The sequence below is a fragment of the Jaculus jaculus genome, chromosome 1, assembly GCF_020740685.1.
Source record: "Jaculus jaculus isolate mJacJac1 chromosome 1, mJacJac1.mat.Y.cur, whole genome shotgun sequence".
Lineage (NCBI taxonomy): Eukaryota > Metazoa > Chordata > Mammalia > Rodentia > Dipodidae > Jaculus > Jaculus jaculus.
In genome coordinates this window covers 231,815,661-231,836,210 of record NC_059102.1, presented here as the reverse complement: position 1 = coordinate 231,836,210, position 20,550 = coordinate 231,815,661, and the positions used below count along the sequence as shown (strand labels likewise).

The window sequence follows — 20,550 nt, the reverse complement described above, 5'->3', positions numbered from 1 at the left end:
AGGGGGTCAGGGTTACCCACCATTTCAGCCCAGATGAATGGGCTGATGAGGGGGCTTAACAGAGCAGGGACCTGAAAGCTGAAGGCAGGTGAAAAAGGAGGCCTTACTCACTTATAATCATACTGTAGTGGGCTTTATCCTCAGGCTCAGGTGAGTCTGAGAGAGAGCTGATTGCTCTGGGTTCAGGGGCTGGCTCAGGAATGAGGGCAGAGAGAGCTGATTCCATAGGCTGGATCAGATGTTGGACTCTGGGCCCTCTGTCCTGACCTAATTCCTCCTCAGTGGAAGAGACATCCTTTGACCTGACCTTGCACTCAGATTTTGAGATTAGCTTCTGAGGGACCCTTAGTAAATCACCTCCCTCATTTTGGACTTTGATTTCTCACACCTGAAGCCAGAGGATATGCCTGATAGCTTGGCATTTTCTTGTGATTTTTCAAGGTGTCTTGTTGGCTGGGATGGAATGGGGAGGGAGGGACGTGGGATCCTGCTAGGTGGCAGCAAGGAGCAGGTTCCCAGCAATTGGGTTTTCCAGAGCATTTCTCTCTCCCTGGCTCTCGGAAGAGAGAGTGATCAAGTGGTGAGGTGGTGGGATGATTCTCACCATCTGGAGCGCCAGGAACATGTAATTACCATTTGTTTTCAAATACAAAGGAAGTGTTTAAAGACAAAACACTCCAACAGGAATGTTTGCTTCTGGGGGCCTGACTAGAACTGCAGGCCTCCTTTGCACGTGGCCAGAGAGAGGCCTGGGGGCTTCTTCCCCAGGGGCGGTCCTCCAAAACCTGGAACAGCAGAACCGAGGGGAGGAGGGAAGGGGACTCATAGCAGCTACCTGTTCCTTCCCTTCCCGACAGCTCAGCGGCCTGCTGCAGGTGTGTGTGCGGACGGGCATAGAAACGCAAGCCAAGTTCACCTCTGTGGAGCTACTCAGGGAGTACATTTCGGTAAGAAACAAGTGTGTGACCAGGACAGGGGCAGGTTCTCTCTGGCTGGTACATTTTGATCTTTTTTTTTTTTTTTTTTTTTTAGTTTTTCTTAGTTTTTCAAGGTAGGGTCTCTCTCTGGTCCTGGCTGACCTGGAATTAACTCTGTCATCTCAGGGTGGCCTTGAACTCATGGCAATCCTCCTACCTCTGCCTCCCGAGTGCTGGGATTAAAGGCGTGCGCCACCACGCCCGGCTTGATCTTTTTTTTTATATGAAAGAGGATCTTTTCTATTTGATCTCTTGTTAAAACCTGTATTTACAGTATAATCCAATATTCTTGATGTTGAATGTAAGATTCTATCTCCCCCCCCAAAAAAAACGCCTTTTGAGCAGTTTCTATACACAGAAAAAGCAATTTAGTGCCCAAGCCTGGCTTCTAAAAAATTAACATTTGATTAAAGCTGTCAGTTGCATAAGGACCATTTCACTCTTCTTTGTAAGTTTGTCTGTTCAACTTACGAATACAGCTACTCTTCTGAAAAGAGGTCTAACCAAGCCTACCAATCACTGTTAAGGGCCTTTGGATGGTATTTGGCCCCACTTACAAACTTAATTAAATACTTTAAAACATTTAAAGCTGCCTTTTAAAATTTACTACATTCAATTTCCTTTTTAAGTACCTCAATGATCTGCTTTAACAAATGAACCCTCCAGAGTTTGTATAAATCTAATAAATTAAACCCACAAATATGGTGAGCTTTAAGTTCTCATGACAGTTCCCATGCCATATATAAACAGAAAGCTTTTAGCTTAAAATCAATTATTCAATTATACATTTAAAATTAGAATCCCAAGTCCAAATTCTGTAAATATTATAAATATTTGAAGCATAAAGCATGCAGATTACTTAAACTAAAAATACTACTGGCATAGTATTGCATCCCTTAAATGTTTTTATTCTCAATTCTAAGTTTTCTGGGGTTTAAAAACCCTCTAAGGATGCAGCTGTTTTCTCAGCTAATTGAGGTTCCTTACTGACCAGAAATTTGGGGCAGCCAATCACCCTGATGGTGCCCTTGAGACCTCTCTCTAGTTGTTAGAGAGACTTCATAATATAAGAGGCAGGACTGGTCTTGTAAGGAAGCCATATCTTCTTACTAATAGATTTGGAGTTTCTTGGACACTTATGAAGGAAAATTCAGTATCTTGTCCATTAAGCTCTAACAGTCTTTAAATTGGACATTCATTCCTGACATCTCATCTATTCCTAGCACCATGATGAGTCCAGCAGATGCTGAGGTTATGTCTGATGGAATTCTGTGAATCTCAGGCTCAGTCTGGGTTTGTCTCACAGCCCCAAGGTCATCTTGCTAATGCTAGCCTAGGCCCACAAGGCCTGGAGTGATTTGTCCCTTGCTTATTCCCCTAACTCATCCATTCATCACTAAACACTGGCCCAAGGAAATTCTGGCCTCCGGGCCTTTGCATTGGCCACCTTCCCTTTCTGGAGGGTTCTGGGTGCAAATCCTTGCCACTGGCATCCTCTTCTCAGTGTAGGTCTGCCACATCCTCAAAGATGTGTTCTTCAGCCCTCAAGGACTTTTCCTCTTCTTTTGCCCTCACCTAACATAATTATTTTAGTATGTGGTTTTATTTCCATTATCTCTTTTTTATTACCTGACACCCCACTGGAATATGAGCTTTTTTTTTTTTCTTCCCCCCCTAGGTAGGGTCTCACTCTAGCCCAGGGTGACCTGGAATTCCCTATGTAGTCTCAGGGTGGCCTTGAACTTACAGCTGTCCTCCTACCTCTGCCTCCCGAGTGCTGGGATTAAAGGCGTGCGCCACCACACCTGGAAAATATGAATGTTTTGTTTTGTTAACAGAGTCTGTCTATGTAACTCAGACTTCCCTGGAGCTCTCCACAGCCCCCTGGGTGCTGGCATTACAGGTGTGTGCCACTGTGCCTGGCAGAATGTGAGCTTCTTGACTAGTCTAGCTCACTAGTTCTCACCCCTGAGCGCCAGTCCACTGGCTCATTTGTAGTGTGATTGAGGAGTTCAGCAACGGGTCAAGCAAGTGGCTATTAAGTTGGTGGTTGACTATTGCTTTTCAGCACTGCGTTCCTGAATGCACCCACCCCTTCAAAGAGGGGACCTGTCCCAAGGACTGGCCAAGCCGTGGGGAGATCACTTTCAAGGACTACCGGATGCGATACAGAGACAACACCCCCCTTGTTCTCGACGGGCTCAACTTGAACATCCAGAGTGGGCAGACAGTTGGCATTGTGGGAAGAACAGGATCTGGTGAGGACAATCTCTGCCTTTGTTTCTTTTGAGCTGTTTTCTTTGAATTCCCATGGAATGTACCCTAGTTAAGCCCTGCTTCAGAGGCGTGTGCATGATTGCTGGATTGACAGTTCTTTTCCCTCACATCTCTTTATCGTAAATTAGGATTTCAGGTTGAATGGGTGTGTGGAGTTGGGAGCAAACACACACAAATTTCTGAATTAATTAAATGAGAATCATTCTGGAGGAAATGAGGCCCTGAAGATGAGTTGTGTGCTGCAGGGCCTGGGAGGTTAACTGTTTTGTGGCGGCCTGGGGCCCCAGAGCAAGGGACATCTGCCTGCAAGGTTATCCATGCAGAGCCATGTGCCTTGCATTGAAGACTCCATTAATTAAATGCCTAGATATGAAGCAAGTACAAACTGTTGTCTGGTTTGTTGTCCTTGCTCTTATTGTCCCCAGGAAAGTCTTCACTGGGAATGGCTCTGTTCCGTCTGGTGGAGCCGGCCAGTGGCACGGTCTTCATTGACGAGGTGGATATCTGCACCGTGAGTTTGGAAGACCTCCGAACCAAGCTGACTATGATCCCTCAGGATCCTGTCCTGTTTGTAGGTACAGTAAGGTAGCTGCCTTCAATCATCGTGCATTGCTGTTTGGGGATGGTGGAATCAGACAACCAGGAGCTTGCTCAAGTCTCCTGGCCGAGGCTCTTCTGGGGCTCTCCTAGCTCAGGGTGCCAGCTTCCTCAGGGGCTCAGAAGCCTCGGTGATGCCTGTTTTTGAGAAAGCTTTGGAAGGAACTGGAGAACAGGGTCCTGAGACCTGCTAGTATTTCAGAAACTACAGTGTTACCAAAGAGTAAGATCCTTTTTATACATAGGGTGAGTACGTAGGTATCCTATTTGACTCTGGACAGTCCTGTTTGGTTTCAGCAGGCTTAGCAATGGTCCCTCTCACAGTACCCAAGAATCTGTAATAGAATGAGTAGTTCCCCTACGTAAGTGTGCAGCCATGTGTTTGTTTGTTTTTTTTTTTTTTTTTGCATTAATTCATTCTTACTACAGAACTGAAGCTGTTCACCTATGAGAAGAGCAGGGCTGTGACCTGTAGCATGGCACTTCAGTTGGTTCCGGGAAAGGGGCATTCTTCCCCGTGAGCAAGAGATGCTGTCGGGGAATTGTATTTCTGTAGAGTTGACTGTATGAACGATGCAGTACATACCTTGAAACACTCAATTCACATTCCTCTGTGGGGCCCTTGGCATCTGCAGCTGTGCCTCTAATGTGACAGATGTCAGCCCAAGTTGCTCTCTCCCTCTTTCTCTGTCAATCACTTGCATGAGGCTTAATGTGCTTTGCTGCACATGAATGCAGAGGCCCAGGTGTGTTTTCACTTAGACGGCCTCATGGCTCTGTCACAGAGGTATGGTATAGTCCTTGGCCTCAGGAATTGGGTCGATTCGAGCTCTTGGAGCCGTGGGCTCTTCTCATCCTGCCTCTTGTTGTTTCCAAAATAATGCAGGGAAGAGACTACATCCTTAAATAGCTACCAGTGCCTGTTTCCAGCATCACACCCACTCCCCATCCTCTCATCCTCACAATGTTCGCTCATTCCCTCATTCCTGGAAATCCAGCTCCCTCTCCTTTCTTTCGCTATAGGTTCAACTTGGATCCTCTCAAGAATCACACCGATGAGATGCTCTGGCACGTTCTGGAAAGAACATTCATGAAAGACACAGTAAGTCTCTGGGGCTGCTCAGCATGAGGTCATGTCCTGGCTCCTGGGTCTCAGGTTACAAGCCCCTGGGCCAGCACTTGGCCAGGTTTATCTGTAGCAGCCACATAAGTTAGTAGACTTCAATCCTTACGCACACTTTGTTGCCAGAAGCAGCCACGGTGCTGTTTATCAGGGTTCGGCGCTGATTCTGTCCGAGAGCTCCTCCTGTATCTTCTCACTTCATCCACACCACGGCCCTCTGACGCTGGTATTTTTGCACCGTGTTTTTGTGATGTAAGATGAAAACTGTCCAGGCCAGTCAGTAGCAAAATGGAGATTTGAACCCAGGTCAGTTTGAGTCTAAAGTTAGTGTGAGCCTGATTTCTTAGACAATGGCTTCGTTGATTTATCAGGATAAACGAGACACTAGAAACTGAGTGGGTATAGTAGCATGTTCTGAGAAAAGGGCATATGGCTGGTTTGAGGGAACTGAGTGCTTTGTGTCACAGGACCCTGCCCTATAAGAGCTGTAGTCCCAGTTGGGGTTAGCTGGTGAGCATACTACCTGTGCAGCCCAGGGGTGCCGAGGTAAGAGACTCCCACAGCCAGTGAGGCTTGTCACGATGAATTATCAGTCCCTGTCTCACCCTCCCCACAAAACTCTCCTGTCCCTTCTCTGTTTTGTCCATGGAAATAGCAGCCCCGAAGGCCATTTCCCCTTGCTTGTGTGTTCTTTGGAAATGTGAATGCATCATTTGTCTTCCTCTGGTGAGTCACACTGTGATTTTAAATTATTAATGTCTGCCTACTCCCCGGTCTTCCCTGGTGCCTGTTTGCAATATTGAAATGATTGTTGTCTTGTACCTCTTTTCCCACAGTAAAATAAAGCAAGCTGATGAATGCAAGAGGAGGGGCAATCAATATGACGGTACAGGACAATTTTATAGATTGTCAGCAAAAACGTGGCATTTTCTATGGTTTACAGATAATGAAACTCCCTGAGAAATTACATGCAGAAGTCACAGAAAATGGGGAAAACTTCTCAGTAGGGGAACGCCAGCTACTTTGTATGGCCCGAGCACTTCTCCGTAATTCAAAAGTAAGGAAACAGCACGGAAAATGGATTGGCTAAATTTTGGATATTTCCCGCAGTGCCACTCAATCCAGGAGGTCGAGCCACATGCTTGTCTTTCAGTAAAGACAGAGTGATTGAGTCATTTAAAAACCAATCACTTTTTTTTTTAAGACAAAGTTGTGAGGGGTAAAAAAAAAAAAAAAAAAAAAATTGAAAAATGACAGCCATTTCCAGCAATAACACCTTTCTCCCCTGAGCTTCACCTCGGGAGGTCTCCTTAGGTATTCTCTCCACTCTCCTAGGTGGCTGGAGTTTGGGACAATCTGCCTCTCAACTTCCTCTCTTTTGTCCTGTACAATTCCGAGTCCTCCAGCACAACAGCCTGGGCACGAAGAAAACTATCCAAATCCCAGCACATAAGATTTGTAACATTGATACTTACTTGTCCAAGTGACTTAACCAAGCCTTGCTCTCTAATTTTGAGGAAGGGAATGTGTTGCTTTTGAACTCTGATTCACTGAAGCCGGGTAAAGGGACGCACCGTGCTGTGTGTCCTCAGCGTGTTCCCGGAGAGGGTAAGGGGACCATGTAATGTCTGTGGTGGCACATGGGCCCCCCGTGTACCTTCTTATTCCATGTGTGTGATCAGGGATGGCTCTTTCCCGTGTAAGGAAGTTAGGTACCTTGGCAAGGATAAGTTCAGGCAGGGGTTGAGATTAAGCCTCTGATTTGTAAAATTCACTCAGCACTTTTGGCAGGAAGAAAAATGCACCTTTCCCCTCCAAAAACAAAAACAAAACATTAAAAAGAGAAAGCTCTCTGCACCACAGCACCCCAAAGCTCTGTGTTCTCTTACATGGCAAAAGGGACCTTGAAGGTATTGATTACTTGTAAGATCTCAGATGGGGAGATTATCTTGAGTCTGGTGGGTTTAGTGTATGTTTTTTAAGAAGCAAGAAGGAAAGTTAAAGAGAGTAGAAACAGGCACGGACCAAGGAATGCAGAGGCGGGAAGGGCGGTGGTTTTGTCCACACCGCTGCAGAAGCAGTGCAGCCCTCACAGCATCTTGGCTGTGGGATGTCATTTTTAGCACTATGAGAAGTAAGTCTGAGTTGCCTTAAGTCTCTAAATTTGTGGTAGTTTGTTATAGCAGCTGTAGCCAATGACTGTCAGTGCTGTTACTCTGCCCCATGCTGGCTCTGATGAGCAGAGTACAGAAAGCCCATGTGAGGTTTCCTCCTACCTATGGGCAGTGTTTGACTAAACCACTCAAAGAGGAGTTGAGGATTCAAGCTTGTTCCTCTGGTAGGTCTCTCTGAGGAAGATGAAGATGGTGAGGTTGGACTTTCTTTCATCTCACTTGTGTGTGTGATTTTTTTTTTTTTTTATTTTGAGAGAGAGAGAGAGAGAGAGAGAATGGGTACACCAGCTAGGGTTTTCAGTACTGCAAAGTACTCCGGATGCATGTGCCCCCTTGTGGTGATGTGTGACATTGTGTGCTTGTATCCATGTGTGTCTGGCTACATGGGATCTGGAGATTTGAACATGAGTTCTTAGGCTTTGCAGGCAAGCATCTTAACCACTAAGCCATCTTTCTAGCTCATTGTGTGTGACTTTTTGATTTTGTTGTTGTTTGTTTGTTTGTTCGAGATAGGGTCTCGCTCTAGCTCAGGCTGACCTGGAATTCACTATGAAGTCTCAGGGTAGCCTCGAACTCATGGTCATCCTCCTCCCTCTGCCTGCCAAGTGCTGTGATTAAAGGCATGTGCCACCACGCCCGGCTGTGTGTGACTTTTTAAGATGTTTTGTTCATAGCATTTCAGTTTTTGTTTTCCTTGTGTTCTTCTTAGTAGATATCTGGCTTTGGCCTATTGTGACTTTTATAGCATTTCTTCCTTGGCAGATCATTCTTCTTGATGAAGCTACTGCCTCTATGGACTCCAAGACAGACACCCTTGTTCAGAGCACTATCAAAGAGGCCTTTAAAGGGTGCACGGTGTTGACCATCGCCCACCGACTAAACACGGTTCTCAACTGTGACCTCGTCCTGGTCATGGAGAATGGGAAGGTGCAGGAAGCTCTGGTTGGCTCCTCAAAGGCTTCCATAGTTTGGTGGGTGGAATTTTTTTTTTTTTTTTCTGAAAATTTCAGCTCTTCTCTGACTTTTAGGTGATTGAGTTTGAGAAGCCGGAAGTCCTTGCTGAGAAGCCCAATTCTGCATTTGCAATGTTACTAGCAGCCGAAGTTGGATGGTAAACATCCCTGTGTGGTGGACCTAAGTCGGATATGTGAGATGAGTTGGAGTCTGCTGGCCAGATGAGTTCATCCCTGCAGATAGCCCTGGCCATGGTCCCTCCCACCCATGAAGCACTGGCTGAGCTGAGGCTGAAGGTGTCCTCCTGCCCAGCCCTGCCCAGCCCAGCCCAGCCCAGCCCAGCCCAGCCCCCTCACCTCTCTTGGTAGTTTTGGGGTTGGTTCTGTATGGTGAAGAGAGGCAGGGGAAGCTAGTGGGTTAGAAAGCTGCCTCTCGCCTCCCAAACCCCAAAGGGTCTCTCATGCATCCCCCACCATGACCACTTAATGCCCAAGAACAGAAACATTATTTCTGTTAAAAATCAGTCAAAATAAACAAGATGGGAAAATGCCCACGGCTGGAGTTTGCAAAAGGCTCCAGAAGGGGTGAAGGGTGAGTTTTCTTCCCGTTTCATCTCCATTCACTTCTATCTTGACTATGGGACACACATTAATTATCTATAGCAGGAAAGACTGATGATAGTGTCTGGCAGAAGATTGTTCAAAGAAATCATATTACATACCTTATAAATGATCTGTTAAAATAACCAGAAAACAAAGCACTGTAGTTTCTCTATGAATGGCATTTTTATATTTTCTCTATTGGTCATTAAAATGTAATCGGATATTAAACTACCCTGAAATGTCACTTTGCAATTATTTCCCCAGAGATGTCTCCATTTTTGTACTATTTCTTCTCATGGGCCTTCATTGCCACCTCTCTTGCCTCAGTGATAAACCTACACAATTGTTCAGCACCCTCAAGGTTTCAAATGAGGGTTGTGGGAAGGTGTTCCTAGTAGCACAGCAGTGAGCACTGCTAATTCACAGTGGTGCTTGTGAGGAAAAATGCAGGAAGACTGTTGGGTTCTTGTGCAGTTTGTCAAGGTCTGTACCCACTGTTCTTTCCCATTCTCTTTCCTTGGGATTGAAGCCCCTCATGATGTTTCTGGTGAGGGTTGAAGGTTCTTGTGATGTTTCCATGAGGTCCCTTGCACTTTCTTTCCAGCATTTTCTTAGGCATGACATAGAACAGAGTGGTCAGCAAAGCTTCCACTGGATCTGCCTTTCATTTTTACCCCTTTCTGAGTCTTGGTACTTACTTCCCCACCCTTGAGACATGGAGAAAAACATTGTCTGGTACATAGGAACATTCGAGAAACACACTTGTGGCATTCACAATAGCAACATCCAATAAAGTCGTTCAAACAAGAGGGACTACCACCTTTTCCTCCCAGGCTCCCTTGCATGACAAAGGCTTATTCTGGAAATGTTAAGATTTCTAGCAGACAAGTTCAGATGATTAATACTGACCATCTCTTAGCAGCTTCTAGAGTCACCTGGGAGACATATCTCTGGGCATATCTGTGAGGGAGTTTCTAGATTGGGTGAAATGAAGAAAGGTGCACCTCCTAAATGTGAGTGGTACCATTCCATGGGCTGTGTGGCTCTTGGACTCAATAAGAAGGAGAAAGGGTGCTGGGTTTACTCTGTGCTATTATGTGCTGGAAGTAGGCAGTGTGTGTTCTGATATTATAGGCTCACAGTTGAGAGACTGTCTCAGATGATACTTTGGATTTTGGACTTTTGAACAATGTTGGGATTGGTGAAGACTATGGGGACTCAATATTGGACTGAATGCATTTTACATCATGAGATGGTTATTAGCTTATCAGGGGTAGAATGTGAGTGTTTGAATATAAAGTTCCCACATAGCCTCAGGTGTTTGTGATTAAGCCTCATATTTAATCCCCAGCTGGTAGACCTTTGGGAGGTGGAGCATTCATGTAGGAGGTGTTGTCCCTGGGGACGGACCTTGGAATTTTATAATCCAGCCCAGCTTTCCAGTGTTGGCCAGTTTACTTCTTTTTTTTTTTTAAAATTATTTATTTTTATTTTTATTTACTTATTTGAGAGCGACAGACACAGAGAGAAAGACAGATAGAGGGAGAGAGAGAATGGGCGTGCCAGGGCTTCCAGCCTCTGCAAACGAACTCCAGACGCGTGCGCCCCCTTGTGCATCTGGCTAAAGTGGGACCTGGGGAACCGAGCCTCGAACCGGGGTCCTTAGGCTTCACAGGCAAGCGCTTAACCGCTAAGCCATCTCTCCAGCCCCGGTTTACTTCTTCACCTTTCTGTGGGCTGATGTGGAGATGTGATGCCCTGCAGTCTGTGTTTGCTATGTTTTTCCTGCCAGGATATAATGTCCCCTCAAAGTCAGAAATAAACTCTTCCTTTCATAAGCTGATTCTGGTTGGGTGTTTTGTCCCAGCAACTAGAAGGCAATGCTCTAGAAAATTGGTACCCAGAAGTGGGGCCGTTACTACAATAAGCTTGACAATTTGGTTTTTAGGTTTTTGGAACTGGCTTGTGGGAAGAACATGGAAGGAATTGAACTAGGAACTAGAGAAGCTTTGCAGTAAGGTAGACAGAGCTTATTGGGCCATTCTGATGAGCATTTGAAAGATCAAAATGCAGGGAGAAATGTGGACTCTGGAGGCTTGGCTCATGAGGTTTCATAGGGGGAGAACTCACTTTGTTAGGAACTAGGCTAAGGCCATTGTTATGAAGTGTGATATTCTAGTAAGTTAGGTTGGCTGCATTCAATCCACGTTTAGAGCAAAGTTGAATGAGAAGGAATGGACTTATATGTGTTTGGCAGTGGGAAGTACAGAAGAGAAGGATGTAAAAATGTGAAGTTTGGCATAGGAGGAAATGTGAATGGGTCTTTGGTCCCAGAAACTGTAGCCACTCCTGCTGTTTAAGAGAATTACATCTTGAGGTTAGACCAGCTGCTCTGCACTGGGACACATAGAAGAGTGCTGGTTCCTTCGTAAGGAAGGGTCCTGAGGGAAGAATGCTAAAGCAGTTTCTTGCTTGTCAAAGTCACCCTTCACCCATCCGGATAAAAATTTGGCCATGTCACCCACATGGTACTAGTTTTGGAAGTATGAGAAATGCATGGAAGAGAAAGTTGTTGGATTGCAACATAATTCTGAAGAGAGCTGCCATGACAAAGCAATGTGAGACAGGTCATTGTCTCTGCATGGAGGCCATGGTGCACTATGGGACAGAGCTGTGAAGATGAACTGTGGGTTTCAGTGGGGAGCCCAGGATGTTGGACATGCCAGGACTATGGAAAAATGTTGGCTGTGGTAGATTCTTCCCAGGAATCAAGCAGTGTAGCTGGAGGAGAGGAGTTGCCCAAGCCTTTTGGAACCCAGAGGATTTCATCATGAGTCCTTGGTACCAAATATGGAACTTGAGGATGTGATGTTTTCCCTGCTGGTTTCTGTCCTGCATTGATTGTTCCAATTTTGTTTACTCTGTGCTATTCTGTTAAGTATGTAATTTGTGTTTTGATTGCACATAATTAAGAGACTGTCTTGAGTTTCAGAAGAGACTTTGGACTTTTGAACAGCACTGGGCCTGGTCAAGGGAACTTTTCAAAGCTGTACTGAATGAATTTTACATCATTAGGTGGCCATGAGTCTGTGAGATGGGGGGCAGAGGTGGAATGTGGTGGTTTGAATGTAAGATCTCACCCATAGCCACATGTGTTTGTGATTAAGCCTCATACTTGATCCCAGCTTGGAGAGCCTTTGGCAGATCATCTTGCTGCAGGAAGTTCTGGGATTTTATAGTCCAGCACAGCTTGCTAGCCAGCTTATTTCCTTTACTTTCGACCCACTGAAGTGAAGATGTGATGTCTTGCTGTCTACTCTTGCTACACTTTTTCCCTCATGATGAAACTTCCTCAGGTGTTTTGTCCTAGCAGTAAGTAGGTAACTGCTATAGCAAACAAGAACAAATGAGGCAGAAAAATACGAAATGTACAATTTGATTGGGAAATGAGTTTAAAAATTGTAGACACAGTGACTGAGAAACCAGTTATAATTATTAAGGAGGCCATTACCATTAGAGAAATCTAGTGTTTTGTACTGAAACAGGATGGCAAGGCTCCATCTTATGAAAATTAAAATTTACTTGAAAGGAGCAAGCCTGAATTGGGAGTTTCCTGCTCCAAAACAATTGCCCAGGGAGTTCTTTCCTCTGGATCAGCATGCAAAGGCCATTACCACTATGGGCCAAAGGGTCAGGGTATATCTTGAGCTGGCAGCAGAACTCAGCAGAATCATCCACACGGTACTGGTTTTGCAGACATGAAAAGATGAAAGAATGAGGGAGTCATGGAGGTTTGCAGCAAGGTCCCTAAACAGCTGGACAGGCCAGAAGATGTGTGACAAGACTGGAGCCCCCTCCCTGCAAGGAGGGATTAAGGGGCCATTGTGTGAAGTTGAGAAGTTGGAGCCGAAGTTGCAGTAGAGATCCCAGTATGGTGGAGACGCCAGGGCCATGGAAGATCCTGCAAAAGTAGCTGCAGGCATGGAGCCCAAGAGTGAGACAGGTTGTGTGTGCTACAAGTATCATAGATGGAGGGGCATGGATACCCAAGTATTTTGGAAACCAGATGATTACATGGTGAACTCCAGATGCCAGAAATGGTGCTGCAGGGCTTGGCATTTGCCATGTTGAGTCTTGCTTTGGTCCAGTCTTTTCTTGTTATGCCCATCTTATCTTTCCTTTTGGAATGGGACTATTTATTCTGTGCCATTATATTGGAACTCTGTGGCTTTTTGTTGTTGTTGTTTTATAAAAGCTAACAGTTGAGAGATTGCCTTGAGTCTCAGAGGAGACTTGGACTTTGAACTTTTGAACAGTATCAGAACTGTTAAAGACTATGAGAACTTTGGAAGTCAGAACGAATGTATTTTGTATTATGAGATGATGGGCATGAGCCTATGGGGACAAATAGTGAAAGGTTATGGTTTAAAGTGATATAATTGGCTGTCAAGTTGAGAAGGGATAGACTGTGATGGTTACTATTGTCAAGTTGAATGGATCTAGACCCACTTAGGGGACAGATCTTTGGACATGTCTGTGACAGATGTTCTAGATTAGGTTAATTGAGGTAAAGAGACCCACCCTAAATGGTACCATCCCACGGGCTCTGGAATCCTGAACAACATACAGAGAAAGGGAGCTGAGTACCAGCTTTCATCTCCCTCTACTTCCTGACTATGGATTTGATGTGATCAGCTGCCTTCCCCACCACAGTGGACTGTCTCCCTTCTTTAAACTAGGAGTCAAAATACGACCCCCCCCACCTCCTCCCTTGTTTCTTATCAGGTATTTTGTCACAGCAATGAGGAAAGTAGCTAACATACAAGCTAACATTCAGCATGGCAAGGCCTGGGCTTATGGGGTTTACCTCTAACCAGTCATTTGCCTCAGCATAGGCCCTCAGCAGACTAGAGAGAAGCAAACATGCCTGGGCCCTAGTGGAGCTCCCAGTCCAGTGAGGGTGTTAAAGGCTTCTCTTGGACATTTTGGCATGACTCCTGCCAGCAGCATTGCCCTCAGAAGAAGGTGGCTGAGAAGGAAATGAGTGACAGGATTCCTTTCATGGGCAGCCCCATGCCAGATATGAAGGGACACCATTTATCTTCACCTAATCTGTGCCTCCTCTCATTGTCAAACCCACATGCCCAGGGCTATGGGCAGGTTGAGTGCTCATCATCTCGATGGATGTCCAGTAAATTCCTCAGACCTGGCAGCCCAACCTGGCCCTCCCTGACAGCTATGGGTATCCATTCCAGCAATGAGGTGTGTGTGTGGGGGCGGGGGTGGCTGATTTTCTATCAACTTGTCACCAACCAGACAATCAGCCTGACTTCAAGGAAGTGAATTTTCTGGGGACTTGAGTAGGCTGCAATGATCCCAGTTGATTCCTTAGACATTGAGAGATGACTCACCTCCTGCAGCTCCTTTCTGCCCCATGTTTTCCTCAGCTGTATTGGTAGAACACTGATATTGATCCTGATGTCGGCGGAATCTTTGCAGTATGCCAGACACCGTGATAAGCAGTTTTTCATGAATCATTTCACTGAATCCTTACCTCACCCCACAAGATTCAAGCTGAGATTCACTGAGGTTAGGGACTTAGCTATAGGCACAGAGGAAGGAAGGGCTAGAGGTAAGATGTGAGTCCTGATCAGTCTGGCTCCAGAGGCCCTCCTCCTTAAACCCCTGCCATAGAACCCCACCTGCCCTGTCCCCTGAGCCTGTTCAAGCTCAGTGATGGTTGTCAGCTTCACACATGGGGGGCCAACAATTTCTGGAGGGGTGGGTATTGGCATGTTGCAGTGAAATCTCTTGACCACTCATTGTCACTGAAATGTCCGATCAGGGACAGACTGTGTTGAATAGTCTGTGGCTTATTGAATTGTTAGCATGTCTTTGAGGGATAGGTACCAGCCATGGCCTGAAGCCTTCTGTCCCTCCTATGTTGAAACCTAATCATGAGTGCATTGTATTAGGAGGCAGAGCCTATTAGGGGACTGTCATAGAAGCAGAGCCCTCATAGATGAGATTAGTACCTATATTAAAAAAAGTTTGAAGGAGTTTTTTTTAAACCATTCACCATGGAGGACATGCAGAGGCCACACCCCATGGAGCAGACAGTCCCCATAAGGTACTACTGCACAGCCTCCAGAACCATGAGGCATAAATTTCTGTTGCTTATAAATTTACTCACTCTAGGGTCTTTTGTTATGAAAGTATAAACAGTACTAATATTACATTACTGATGGGGAAAGTGAGGAGCTGAGACAATAATCAAAGTCACCCCACGGGTAAGATTTGAACCCTGGAAGGCTAACCCTGAAACTTACTATGCTAGTTAGTTACTCTCTTCACCTTGTGACAAGATATGGGATAGAAACAATGCAAGGGCAAGAAGAATTGAGCTCCCAGTTTTAGAGTTAGGTCCATCATGGCTGGGAACTAGTTCCTGCAGCAAGTTGCGCAATTGATTTTCCTCTCTGGAGTGGGCAAATATTCTGAAAGGATATTACAACCTACAACAGCCTGGGCCTGAGCCTGGTTCTGTCACCGAGTGACCGTGTGGCCTTGGAAAAGGAACTTGCCTTCTCTGAGCTTCCATTTCCTCATCTGCAGGATTTGGGGCCTGTAGTAGGTGCTAGGGTCTCTTTAGTCTTGTCGCTCAATTTAGGAGCAAGGAAAAGCAATGCGAACAACCTCTAGAACACTGACAGTGGAATTTAGGTGTTAAGAAGAATCATAGCATCCCCTGAAAGTTGAACAAGGTTTAGCTGAGTTCTCAATTCTCCCATAGCACCTATTTGGATGATCATTAGGGAATAAGAAATTATTTGAAATTTTATTCTAATTTATCTTGGTGCTCCTGCTTTTCTTCCTTCTTTCATATCTTCTCTCCTTCCTCCCCCCCTTTATTCCTTTGTGGTGTGTGTGTGTGTGTGTGTGTGTGTGTGTGTGTGTGTGTGTGGTGTATGCATGCATGTTTGTGTGCCCTTGCAGCACCCATATGCTTATCTGTAGTGTGGGTACTCACCTGTGGTCTGAGCAGAACATCAGATGTCCCACTCCATTGCTCTTCCGCCTGGTCTCATTTTTGAACCAGGATCTCTTACTGATACCAGAGCTGGCTGTTTTTCATGAGCCTGGGCAATTCCCTGGTCTCTGTTCCCCTTTGTAGGACTGGGGTCATAGGTATATGTGGACATGTCCAGCTGTTTGCATAGGTTCTGGAGATTCAAAATTGGGCTGTTTCAGGCCCTCATGCTTGCGCAGGAAGCACACTTAACCATGGAATCATCTCTCCAGCCATGCCCCAGATTTTCTGTGCTATGATTTTCATTTGCCTATTGGGTGATTTTTATGCTCAATGCTATCAATTAGAGCCCTAAATATCCTTGTTAGGTGCCAATGGAGAATGGAAGAAAGCCACTTATACTGTTGTCATAAATTAGTTAGAAATTTCCTGTGATGTGTTTCAGTCAATTGTGTTCTGTATTTGAGGATAACTGGAATATAGCAGGGGTGTACAAGGGTGGTCCATGGGCCAAATCCAGGCAGCCACTTGGCTACATATCTACAGCTTTATTGGAAGGCATCCATGCTTGTTTGCAGACACATTCCTTAGGACCATTTTCCCACCCTATGGCAATGTACAGTCATTGTGATCAAATATATGACTTCAAAGCCAAACACATTTCTCATCTTGGCCATTGTGGTGGTGTGATTCAGGTGTCCTCCATAAACTTAGGTGTTCTGAATGCTAGTTCCCAGTTGATGGAGATTTAGGAATTAAGCCTTCTGGAGGCAGTGTATTGTTGGGAGCGGGCTTATGGGTTGTTATAACCAGTGTCCCCTTGCCAGTGTTTGCCATAGTTTCTTGTTGCTATTGTTCACCTTCTGTTGGCCAGGGGGTGATGTCCACCCTCTGCTCATGCCGTCGTTTTCCCCTGCCATTGTGGAGCTTCCCCCACGAGCCTGTAAGCCCAAAATAAACCTTTTTCCCACAAGCTGCTCTTGGTTGGGCAATTTCTACCAGCAGCGCAAACCTGACTGCAACAGCCCCATATAGGACAATTTTGCTGACGCCTGGTCTGGCATCGGCATGAGGAAAGACTCACGCGAGGGGGAAGTGCGCTGGTTGTTGGGTTGGGTTGGGTTGCCAAAGATGACACGTCCTCCATCGTGTGGTCTGTATATGCAGCTATGAAAGCTGGCTTGTGGCTGTGGAGGAACAGGATAGGTCCTTGTTAATGACATTGAATTTCTGATTACCGACCACACAGTCACTCTGCTTGGGACTTTGTTGCAGGAACAAATATTTTCTGCATCATTCAAGCCAGGTCACGTTGGGCTTGGTGTTAACCTGCAGTTCCAAATGTCATAAACGATACAAGAGACACAGGCTGTCCTTCCTGGGATGATGGTGATCTTGACCTGAGGAAAAAAGAACCGCAGTTCCCACCCAATCTTCCCCCAACTTCAGTGGGGCCCAAACAGCCATTAGTTCAGAGCCAATTCACATGTCTCTCTGAATCTTCATGCTACTGCTTCCTTCATCTTCCTCCCCCTACCCCGTACTGCCCCAAAGCAGAAGGACTCAATAGGCACGATTTTCTTTTTGCTATTCAAGTGCACAAATCTGAAAATGGCTCAGAATCATCAGTAAAATTGTCATTTTTTTTTCTAAGAACTGGAATCATATTGGCCAGTGCAGCATGATTTAAAATGAATTGAAAAATGCAGGAGGTCAGAGTCTGGGGTCAGTTGGACGATCAGAGAAATCACTTTTCTTTTGGCCCTGGAAAGAAGGTCATTTCTGGGCAAGGCTAAATGGAGTACTGAAAACTTCAAATAAATGTCCATTTTCTGAGTTCATAATGCACAGGTTCATAGTGAAAAGCTGTGGCTGTGTGCATGGGGGAAAGGCGAGACCAGCATTAAAGGGTCAGTCAGGTCACCTTCTAGGGTCATAGCATAAAACATGGCTCAGCCGGGCTGGTCTTGACCCTCACTCAGCTCCTGTGGTATCTGGCACTCTTGACCTTTTTTTTTTTTTTTTTACCTGGTAAGAAACATATCCAAAGAAACCCAAGTTTGGGCTATGCCAGTTGTTTTCTCATCATCTTGAATTATTTTATTTTTTAGTTTTAAATATTTTAATTTTATTTATTTATTCGAGAGAAGGAAGGAGAGACAGACGGGGCGGGGGGGGGGGAGAGAATGGGCATGCCAGGGCTTCTAGCCACTGCAAATGAACTCCAGATGCTTGCACCATGTTGTGCATCTGGCTTACGAGGGTCCTAGGGAGTCGAACTGAGGTCCTTTGGCTTTTCAGGCAAGCACCTTAACCACTAAGCCCACAACTCACAACGCATGGCAGTTGCTTGTGGGTCCTCATTGGTAAGCCGGCCTGCGTTTCTGAGTACTAGTTCAAAAACTGTAACTTTCCCTATTTTTCCCCTTTCTATATATCTTCCCTGCACCCTGGCCAAGATCTTAACCAGGCTTGCCCAGATGCGCTGGGTTTTCTCACTGTTTCTCTGAAGAGGCTCACCACCACACAGCTGTTGCCCACCTCCATTGCTAAACCTGCCTACTTTCTGGCTCTTCACTCCAAGCCCATGACTTGCTGGCTTCCCATTACACATGTCCCTTTGCCCAGTGAGTGCTGAGATACGCAACTTGCTTTTCCTATGGTTGTCCCCTCATGTCCTCGTGCTTAAAAAGAGACTGCCGCTATAGGTGTGAGGCTCAATGCACATCACTGCCGCCAGAACTGTCTGCAGACGGTTCCCCTCCTCTCATGCCACCTCTCTGCCCATTCAGCTCCTCAGTACCGGCACTCCTGTTGACATCTCGCGCTGAACCATTAAGAGCTGGGACCACATGGATCCACATCAGGCCAGGCGGGCCCTGTCCTTAGGATGGGTGGGTAGATTACTGGGTGATGGCTTATTTAAGAGTTAGTGTGTTAGGGGGCTGGAGAGATGGCTTAGCGGTTAAGCGCTTGCCTGTGAAGCCTAAGGACCCCGGTTCGAGGCTCGGTTCCCCAGGTCCCACGTTAGCCAGATGCACAAGGGGGCGCACGCGTCTGGAGTTCGTTTGCAGAGGCTGGAAGCCCTGGCGCGCTCATTCTCTCTCTCTCCCTCTACCTGTCTTTCTCTCTGTGTCTGTCGCTCTCAAATAAATAAATTTAAAAAAAAAAAAAGAGTTAGTGTGTTAGAGAAGCCAGTTTGGTTTGGGGCTGGATGGATGGCTTAGTGGTTAAGGCACTAGCCTGCAAAGCTAAAGGACCTAGGTTTGATTCCCCAGGACCCATGTGGCACATGCTTCTGAAGTTTGTTTGCCATGGCTGAAGGCCTTGGTACACCCATTCTCTCTCTCTCAAATATAAATAAAAATAAAATGTAAATTAAAAAAAGAAGAGTCAGTTTGCTCTCTCTTTTTTTTTTTTAATTTTTAAATTTTTGAGGTGAGCCCAACAGACTGGTCTTTTTTAAATGAGCGAGAGCGAGAGCAAGAGCGAGAGCGAGAGAGAGAGAGCGAGAGAGAGAGAGAGAGAAAGAGAGAGAAAGTATGCAAGAGAGAATTGGCACATCAGGTCCTCCAGCCACTGTAATCAAACTCCAGATGTGTGCACCACCTTGTGCACATGTGCAACCTTGCACATGCATCACCTCGTGCATCTGGCTTATGTGGCATCTGGGGAGTCAGACATGGGTCCTTAGGCTTTGTAGGCAAGCTCCTTAACTGCTGAGTCATCTCTTCAGCCCTGCTGGGCCTCCTGCTATGTACCCCTCCTGCTATGTGGTGCCCTGCGTTGCCCAGGAGCTCAGAAGAGTCCCCACTAACAAGGAAGCCCTTAAGAGATGTGAGCTCTTGATACTGGATCTCCTGGCCTCCAGAATTGTGAAAAAAAATTATTCTTTATCAATTGTTTATTCTTTGGTATTTAGTTGTAGCAACAGAAAACAGGCTAAGATACCTAATTGTCACTATTCTACTTTTGAGTACGCTAGTTGCCTCCTGTAAGTGGAATCATGCAATATTTGGCCTCTTGTGACTGGTGGCTCATCTGAGTTAGAGTAATGTCTTTAAGGTTCACTCACTCTGTAGTGTGTGTCAGAGCTTTCTTTTCAAGCCATCCTGGTAAGTGTGAGGTGTCATCTCATTGCGATTTTGAAGTGCCTTTGACTTAGCTGGCTCTAAGCACTGCACATTTTTTCACGTGCTGATTGACTTTGCATTTCTTTTAAAGAGAAGCCTAACACAGCATTCTTGAATGAATGGTTCTCACTGTGTCCATATGGACAGGAACTTACAGGCTGTAATTATTAGCTGCAGGCTAATCACCCAAAAGACATACCATTAAATCTTTAAAACAACTCATGAGTACAAGGCATGGTGATGCAGGCTTGTAATGCCAACACTCATGAGGATTTTGAGTTCCAGGAAATTCATCCGCAGTGTGACAGAACTAGGATCTTGAACTCTGCTGTTTCTACAATGCCTCTTTGCACCAGACTGCTCTCCAAAATGAAATAACAATAATTTGTTCTCCCAGGAGCCCTATAATACTATTGGAGAAATGACTTATGGGTACAAATGAGCATACAGTAAAATGTCAGGGGATGAGTTTTAAGTTAGCTGGTGAGATTATTTGTTCGTTCTTTCATTTATTCCACTCTTTCAGTATTCACTCCTGCAGTATTTTGACTGATTATTTCTTTTTTAAGAAATATTTTATTTATATTTATTTACGAGAGAGAGAGAGAGAGAGAGAGAGAGAGAGAGAGAGGGAGAGAGAGAGAGAGAGAGAGGGAGAGAGAGGGAGAGAGAGAGAGAGAGAG

The 20,550-nt window shown here is 45.5% G+C and overlaps 1 protein-coding gene across 3 annotated transcripts in view; it reads left to right on the top strand.

Moving 5' to 3' along the window:
- Abcc12 (ATP binding cassette subfamily C member 12) overlaps nt 1-8,415 on the top strand; it is an 80,978-nt gene extending 72,563 nt beyond the window's left edge. For 2 of the 3 annotated variants that reach the window (XM_012950214.2, XM_045136603.1), the window contains exons 23-29: nt 858-947; nt 3,046-3,235; nt 3,680-3,839; nt 4,875-4,953; nt 5,918-6,031; nt 7,911-8,075; nt 8,177-8,415. In XM_012950214.2, the coding sequence (XP_012805668.2) occupies nt 858-947; nt 3,046-3,235; nt 3,680-3,839; nt 4,875-4,953; nt 5,918-6,031; nt 7,911-8,075; nt 8,177-8,263 (885 nt within the window). In that variant the 3' untranslated portion in view covers nt 8,264-8,415. The remainder of the gene's footprint in view (nt 1-857; nt 948-3,045; nt 3,236-3,679; nt 3,840-4,874; nt 4,954-5,917; nt 6,032-7,910; nt 8,076-8,176) is intronic. The other variant, XM_045136609.1, reaches the window with a different exon arrangement.
- Nucleotides 8,416-20,550: the final 12,135 nt, after the last annotated feature.